The sequence below is a fragment of the Xenopus tropicalis genome, chromosome 3 (assembly GCF_000004195.4).
Source record: "Xenopus tropicalis strain Nigerian chromosome 3, UCB_Xtro_10.0, whole genome shotgun sequence".
Classification (NCBI taxonomy): Eukaryota; Metazoa; Chordata; class Amphibia; order Anura; family Pipidae; genus Xenopus; species Xenopus tropicalis.
In genome coordinates, this window is record NC_030679.2 from 10,513,284 (window position 1) to 10,521,756 (window position 8,473).

Sequence of the window (8,473 nt, forward strand, 5' to 3'; positions counted from 1 at the left end):
TCTTTACGGCTTTTACAGCTAAAGTCTCTCAGTTGGGCGATAAAGGCTGAACTCCAACTACTATGTAATATCTGCTAGGGTTGCCTGTTCCCATGGGGATGGCGTCTGGCAGGGATATAGCCCTCCCATAGAGAATCCCAGCTGCACATATAAGGCCAGTGTTTATGGGGCATGGGGGGGAAAACACAATATGGGAAGGGGAGGGGCCTGTCTATGAAGCAGACGCTTCCATGAGGAGGTGCGTCTGGCAATGGGGGCGTGTCTTTGCGCGGCTTGTGGTTATAAGAGGGGCAGGAGGCGTGTCAAGTACGTGTTTGCGTATAAGTGGGCGTGGTCCCTGGCACGCAGGTGGAGGGGACTGGGTTTTTTACAAGCTTCTGCACATTCAGGAAGTGAAATGCCTGGATGGTCAGTTTGTATTGGGGCGTTCTCTCCATGTTGGGTAAACGGAAAGACTGGGCAAGGGGGGCAAGTGGGGGCAGCCAATGGGGCTAGAGCTGCTGGCACAATGAGCTGAATGGACAAGCTGCACAGATGGGATTCTCTCTCTTTCTGGACTTTCTTGTTACTCAGTTTGCTGAGCTGAAACGGGACCGGCTGATGGGTGGGGAATCCAGGTCCATTCTCTAGTTGGGCAACTGTTCCTGATTGGAGGGTGTTGCTTCTGGGCTGTTATTTTTGGAGTATTTTTCCAAGAGATTCCTTAATTGTCATGGGTGGGGGGTGTAAGGAACATTGGGCATTTCCTTTATTGGTTCTCTGCCTGATATTCTTATGCCCAGAGTGGGTGCTTGGTGCCCAAGGTTCTTGTAGGTATGGGTGTTTGATGCCCTGATTAGGTGCCCAAAGTTCTTGTAGGTATGGGTGTTTGATGCCCTGATTGGGTGCCCAAGGTTCTTGTAGGTATGGGTGTTTGATGCCCTGATTGGGTGCCCAAGGTTCTTGTAGGTATGGGTGTTTGATGCCCTGATTAGGTGCCCAAGGTTCTTGTAGGTATGGGTGTTTGATGCCCTGATTAGGTGCCCAAGGTTCTTGTAGATATGAGAGTTTGATGCCCTGATTAGGTGCCCAAGGTTCTTGTAGAAACAAGGGTTTGATGCCCTGATTAGGTGCCCAAGGTTCTTGTAGGTATGGGTGTTTGATGCCCTGATTAGGTGCCCAAGGATCTTGTAGGTATGGGTGTTTGATGCCCTGATTAGGTGCCCAAGGTTCTTGTAGAAACAAGGGTTTGATGCCCTGATTAGGTGCCCAAGGATCTTGTAGATATGGGTGCTTGATGCCCTGATTAGGTGCCCAAGGTTCTTGTAGATATGAGAGTTTGATGCCCTGATTAGGTGCCCAAGGATCTTGTAGATATGGGTGCTTGATGCCCTGATTAGGTGCCCAAGGTTCTTGTAGATATGAGGGTTTGATGCCCTGATTAGGTGCCCAAGGTTCTTGTAGGTATGGGTGTTTGATGCCCTGATTAGGTGCCCAAGGTTCTTGCAGATATGAGAGTTTGATGCCCTGATTAGGTGCCCAAGGTTCTTGTAGCTATGCGGTGCACAAATAGTGTGATGTTTTTATGTTGGTAGATCCCTTTTCTGGTTCCATTTCTGGGTTCTTGAAGGCATCATGCATGTATAAGTGATGTCCTCTGTAGAAACAGTTCAGATACTGTTGGGTTCTAGGTGTTACTCTGTACCTAGGGAACAGCTGGTGGCTCAGAGTGGTTTCTTCCAGTCACTGTTCCGGTCGGGCATGAGGGAAAGTCATGGGGAACCAGTGACTCTGCATGGGCTGACCCCTGAGGGCCTGGAAGGGGTTCTCCGCCACATCACTGGGGGTTCCCTTCTAGAAGCTCAGGGGGGTTCCGAGTTTGGTTTCCAGGTTGTTTCCTTGGAAGATCCAGAACGTTGCTCACTGGAGGATGAATCAACATGCGGCCTGGAGTCATCGGGCCCTTTACAGGCTGTGGTGGAAGCCGCATCCTACCTACAGGTCCAAGGTCTTCTGTCTCTCCTGCAGTCCTCCATGTCCCTGGACACGTGTCTGGATATCCTGGAGGTGGCGCAGTTGCATGGCCAGTGGGATTTGGCTTCGGCAGCTCTACATTTCATGGCTGCTCATTACCTTTCTATGTTGAGGAGGGAAGACTTCCAGCAGAGCCCAAGGTCCCTCAGAACTCGTGTCCTGGAAGAGAGGCTGAGAGGAACCCCAGCCCTTATGGTCCTGTCCCAACAGGGCCCTGACAACTGGGTGCTACTAAGGTACCTGGAAGGGGGAGGCGGTTGGCAAGTCATGACCGGAGAGGTCCCACAGAGTATGCTGAGGGTGCAAGGCTATGGGGCTACCACACTCCATAACTACCTGTTTGTGGCTGGAGGTAGGAGGGACAATGGGCAAGAGATCAGTGCCGTGCACTCGTACAACCCGAGCAACGGGTGCTGGACCCAGGAGCCCTCCATGAACCAAAAGAGGTAATCAGGTGGGGAATATTGTTTTCCTTAGTCACTTTGCTTTTCTGTTCTGGTTCTGTCCTATGAAGCTATGGCCACTGAGGAGCCCAGGATGCCAGTCTTTTATTCAGACAATTGCCTGGTTGCTTGGTCAGTGACCCTAGCAACCCCTAACTAGTTTAAAGTCTTATTTTACAGGTTATCTTCAAATCTGTCATTCACACCGCTTCCTGATTGCTAGGGGGAAATATACTGCTTGTGTTTGAGTAGCATTAGCTGTGGTGACTAGTGGACCAGGGCATTTTGACTGCTGGTGTTTTTCACCTGTGAAGCTACCGCAGGCCTTCGATTTCTGTGCACAAAATAAAATATTTTGTGGTTTACTTCCCCTTTACATACCAGGTGCAAGGTTCCACTCCAAGTTCTAAACTTGGATGAACTCATATAATAAAATAAATTTATATCCTGAGTCCTGTATTGAGAATCTAAGCACACCTTCTATTTTATCATCTATAGGAACCATATTAATTCCCCTTGTTATTGAACTACAACTCCCATCATCCTGTCAAACTGACATGCAAGGGAAATAGCAAGGTGCTGAATTGTGCTTAGTACAGGGGAATCCCTATGTGCCATAGTTTTATGGTATCTCTCTGTACAGGCTATGAGCAAACTTAGGGGGCTGTTCATGCTGAATTGTGCTTAGTACAGGGGAATCCCTATGTGCCATAGTTTTATGGTATCTCTCTGTACAGGCTATGGGCAAACTTAGGGGGCTGTTCCTGCTGAATTGTGCTTAGTACAGGGGAATCCCTATGTGCCATAGTTTTATGGTATCTCTCTGTACAGGCTATGAGCAAACTTAGGGGGCTGTTCATGCTGAATTGTGCTTAGTACAGGGGAATCCCTATGTGCCATAGTTTTATGGTATCTCTCTGTACAGGCTATGGGCAAACTTAGGGGGCTGTTCCTGCTGAATTGTGCTTAGTACAGGGGAATCCCTATGTGCCATAGTTTTATGGTATCTCTCTGTACAGGCTATGAGCAAACTTAGGGGGCTGTTCCTGCTGAATTGTGCTTAGTACAGGGGAATCCCTATGTGCCATAGTTTTATGGTATCTCTCTGTACAGGCTATGAGCAAACTTAGGGGGCTGTTCCTGCTGAATTGTGCTTAGTACAGGGGAATCCCTATGTGCAGGCTATGAGCAAACTAAGGGGGCTGTTCCTGCTGAATTGTGCTTAGTACAGGGGAATCCCTATGCTGCCATAGTTTTATGGTATCTCTCTGTACAGGCTATGAGCAAACTTAGGGGGCTGTTCCTGCTGAATTGTGCTTAGTACAGGGGAATCCGTAAGCTGCCATAGTTTTATGGTATCTCTCTGTACAGGCTTTGAGCAAACTTAGGGGGCTGTTCCTGCTGAATTGTGCTTAGTACAGGGGAATCCCTATGCTGCCATTGTTTTATGGGATTTCTCTGTACAGGCTATGGGCAAACTTAGGGGGCTGTTACTGCTGAATTGTGCTTAGTACAGGGGAATCCCTATATGCCATAGTTTTATGGTATCTCTCTGTACAGGCTATGAGCAAACTTAGGGGGCTGTTCCTGCTGAATTGTGCTTAGTACAGGGGAATCCCTATGTGCAGGCTATGAGCAAACTAAGGGGGCTGTTCCTGCTGAATTGTGCTTAGTACAGGGGAATCCCTATGCTGCCATAGTTTTATGGTATCTCTCTGTACAGGCTATGAGCAAACTTAGGGGGCTGTTCCTGCTGAATTGTGCTTAGTACAGGGGAATCCCTATGCTGCCATAGTTTTATGGTATCTCTCTGTACAGGCTATGAGCAAACTTAGGGGGCTGTTCCTGCTGAATTGTGCTTAGTACAGGGGAATCCCTAAGCTGCCATAGTTTTATGGTATCTCTCTGTACAGGCTATGAGCAAACTTAGGGGGCTGTTCCTGCTGAATTGTGCTTAGTACAGGGGAATCCCTATGCTGCCATAGTTTTATGGGATTTCTCTGTACAGGCTATGGGCAAACTTAGGGGGCTGTTCCTGCTGAATTGTGCTTAGTACAGGGGAATCCCTATGTGCCATAGTTTTATGGTATCTCTCTGTACAGGCTATGAGCAAACTTAGGGGGCTGTTCCTGCTGAATTGTGCTTAGTACAGGGGAATCCCTATGTGCAGGCTATGAGCAAACTAAGGGGGCTGTTCCTGCTGAATTATGCTTAGTACAGGGGAATCCCAGGCAGCAGCCCCAAAATCGATGTGTATTGTGCAGGGAAACCTCTATGAGGGGTGACAGTGCCTGTGCTGGATCTCCAGCCTTATTTGGCTCCATCTAAGTAGCTTCCCTTGCTGATCGAGTTGGAGCTGGAGGGGGGTTTCTTTGGGACTATTTCCAAAGCCCTTATAGGGACATGGCAGGGCTTGATACAAAGCAGAGATAGTGGGAGCTCCTGTTCAGGAGGCAGAGCTGCCCCACTGGACTCACAAATGCATTCCTGCCCCAGCTGGGGGCTATCAACAGGGTATTAAAACAGGGGATCCTGGGAGTTGTAGGCATAGAGTTAGAGTTATGCTGTGGCCTATACAGTTATGTTACAGTAGACAAGTGCTTCTCCCTTTGTTGTACTACAGCTCCCAGCATCCCTAGCTATGGGTTTGTGGTAGGGGGGGTCTACTAGACTAGAGTGCAAGCTCTTTTGGCTGAACTAATGCCCCCATGTATGGCTGCGCTTCTGTTTCTAACAGGTGTAATTTCCGCTTGCTGGCTGTTGGTGGGGCCCTTTACGCCGTCGGGGGCCAAACTCTGCCGAACGTGGAGTGTTACATTCCTGCTCAGGACGCTTGGACCCCCGTGTCCCCCCTTCCCGAGATATTGGCCGAGTTCTCTGCCTGTGAAAGCCGTGGGAACATATACGTGGTGGGAGGTTACACGCCTCGGGGTAAGTTCATAATTACCCCACCTACAGGGTAAATCTACCTTCACTGATCCATTCATTTGCCCGAACTGGGTGAGTGAATATGATCTCCTCCATTACTTGCCCAGGTACAGGGCAACTATTTTTTTTCCCATGGTTGGACAATGGGCTGGGGCAGATCTTAACCAACCGAGAGAGGGCATTTCCCCCAACTAAACTCCTTTTCCTGGGTCTTAAAAGTCAATCTGATTTGTTGGCACAAAGTCTAACAACCCATAGCAACCAATCAGAAATCAGCAATTACTGGTCACCTGTTTGGAAGCAAACGTTATTGGTTGCTATGGGCTATTAGACTTATTGCAAGTGCTGTTCTAGGAAGTTCATTCCAATCTTTTGCTTCTGTAATTCTGGGATGCCTATTATGGGGGGGGCTAGGGGGGCACACATTGGTCAGTTTTATGCCAAATTCCCACCTATGTCACCTTGGTCATTTAAACTGGGATCCATTGGGCACGGATATCAGAGAATAACTTAAACACTAGCTGATGGTAACATTGATATTACCCATGTCTGTGATTATGTTACTGCTTGCAGCTTCAGCCTTGCAACACTCCATGGTTCTTTGGACGATTGGCCACAGCTTTCCTTATTTTTTCCCAGTGCAATCCCATTATAAGTAGTAGATTTGACCCATTGACACCATTGGGGGTAGACTGACCTGGCTGGAAATATACAAGCATAGGATTAAAGGGGAAATATATCCTCTAACACAGGGATCCCCAACATCCAAGGGTTTGGGGAGCAACATGTTGAATAAGTCAGTTATTATTATTACTGGGCGTGCCAATTTGTTCACCTCTCCCCAGTAAATATATTGGCTATTACCCTTTAGGCACCAGTCTGGGGGTTACCATGACTTTGGGTGTCCATATTTTTTCTACCGGGACATCGGTAAAGAAAGATGCAGGCATGGGGTTTAATAGTATATAGTAGTACCCCGGCTAGCAATTGTATTCATCAGGGGGTGTCTAACATACTCGCACCCCCCAGTGAATAACACTTCACTTTTCTTTGCTATGGGAACAAACCTCTATGTTTGCTCATGGCCAACATACATATTCCCTACTAGTACAGAAACCATAACAATATAAGTATTCCGCTGTACTAAGCACAATTCAGCAGGAACAGCCCCCTAAGTTTGCTCATAGCCTGTACAGAGAGATACCATAAAACTATGGCAGCATAGGGATTCCCCTGTACTAAGCACAATTCAGCAGGAACAGCCCCCTAAGTTTGCTCATAGCCTGTACAGAGAGATACCATAAAACTATGGCAGCATAGGGATTCCCCTGTACTAAGCACAATTCAGCAGGAACAGCCCCCTAAGTTTGCTCATAGCCTGTACAGAGAGATACCATAAAACTATGGCAGCATAGGGATTCCCCTGTACTAAGCACAATTCAGCAGGAACAGCCCCCTAAGTTTGCTCATAGCCTGTACAGAGAGATACCATAAAACTATGGCAGCATAGGGATTCCCCTGTACTAAGCACAATTCAGCAGGAACAGCCCCCTAAGTACTAAGCACAATGTATTTTCCTGTGCAGGGCGAAACCTGAACATTCTTCGATATTGCCCCTCGGCTGACGAATGGTGTGTGTTCGACGTGTGCCAGCAGCATGTTCGGAAGCAGCAGATGGTGTCACTGGAAGAGACAATATTTCTGGTTGGAGGATGCGTGCGTAATGTAAAGTCAGGCCAAACTGAGGACTCCCTGGGCATTCACTCGTATAACACAAGGACGAAAACCTGGAACTGCTTGAAGGCAAATACATCGAAATCCGGACTGAGTGTGAGCTGCGCGCTGCACAATGACGGCATCTATATCCTGAGCCGGGACATGGGACCGACGATGGGGGCGCGGAACCGCATCTTTCTGAAATACTGTGTATTCACTGGGGGCATCGAGTATGTGCGTGGGCCCCCCTCTGAGGGTAACAACATGCAGCTCTGCTCACTGTACCTGCCCCAAGCGCTATGAACGCATTAAAGGGGCAGGTAGCCTAGACCTTTATTACTGGGAATGGGCTAATTCAGTACCCTAAGGACTTTAATGCCAATAGGAGTGCATCTTGCACTGCCATAGAACTGCTTCATGTTTGCACCTCCCTACAGTCTAAACCCCACCCCTTTTCCTGCTGGGTCCGGTCCCTTTCTATGCTGTGCTCCACCATAGGAGGAGGGTGGCTAAAGATGGGCCATACATAGACTGACCTAAAGCTATTGTGAGACTTAGTGGATTCGCTGCTGGTGTTAAAAATGAACCTCCAAACTACCTCTTGGGGTTCCCACTGACTGACCAGGGTTACTGTGCGGATGGGAGGGCTTTTTTCACCCTAAAATGTTCAGGATGTAAAAGTATTCATAAATGCACTTCTGTGAGGTGTTCTCCATCCATTTTTGGTTATGATCAGTTAGCTTAAATGTTTTATAGCGAGAAAGGCAGTGGGTAGTGACACCCCAGGCACATTATGTACAGTGAAATGCAGGCTTTATTTATAAAAACCAGCACATTATATCCAGGGTGGGGTTCTCCATCCATTTGTGTTTATGATCAGTTAGCTTAAATGTGTTTTTAATTTGTTTTATAGCGAGAAAGGCAGTGGGTAGTGACACCCCAGGCACATTATTTACAGTGAAATGCAGGCTTTATTTATAAAAACCAGCACATTATATCCAGGGAGGGGTTCTCCATCCATTTGTGTTTATGATCAGTTAGCTTGAATGTGTTTTTAATTTGTTTTATAGCGAGAAAGGCAGTGGGTAGTGACACCGCAGGAATATTATGTACAGTGAAATGCAGTCTGTATTTATAAAAACCATATATATGCAGGGAGATGCAGTGGGTACTGATGTTAGATTAGAACAGAACAGGAGCTTGCAGGAAGGAGAAATGCAAGAAGATTTACCGATGTTAAAGGTTCCAGAGCAGTGCGGAAACGGTATGAGTTTTTTTTTTTTTTTTTTTATTTCAAGGTGCCAAGCAGGTTTGGGGTAGCTAAGCCTCCCCTAGCCTTGCTAAAAATCCGCCTATGCCTTCCTTTATTGGTT

General features: G+C 47.5%; 1 protein-coding gene across 10 annotated transcripts; it reads left to right on the plus strand.

The window, feature by feature from the left end:
* Positions 1-327: 327 nt before the first annotated feature.
* On the plus strand, positions 328-7,944 carry klhl42 (kelch like family member 42). Of its 10 annotated transcripts, XM_031898659.1 has the most exons (6): positions 328-813; positions 859-1,109; positions 1,200-1,244; positions 1,290-2,459; positions 5,194-5,387; positions 6,970-7,944. In XM_031898659.1, exons 4-6 carry the CDS (start codon positions 1,630-1,632, stop codon positions 7,401-7,403), a joined length of 1,458 nt encoding a protein of 485 aa, XP_031754519.1. In that variant the 5' UTR covers positions 328-813; positions 859-1,109; positions 1,200-1,244; positions 1,290-1,629; the 3' UTR covers positions 7,404-7,944. The 10 variants fall into 10 exon arrangements, with proteins under 10 accessions (XP_031754519.1, XP_031754516.1, XP_017948282.1 ...); XM_031898656.1 differs by having other exon boundaries at positions 859-1,433; positions 1,524-2,459; XM_018092793.2 differs by having other exon boundaries at positions 859-1,244.
* Positions 7,945-8,473: the final 529 nt, after the last annotated feature.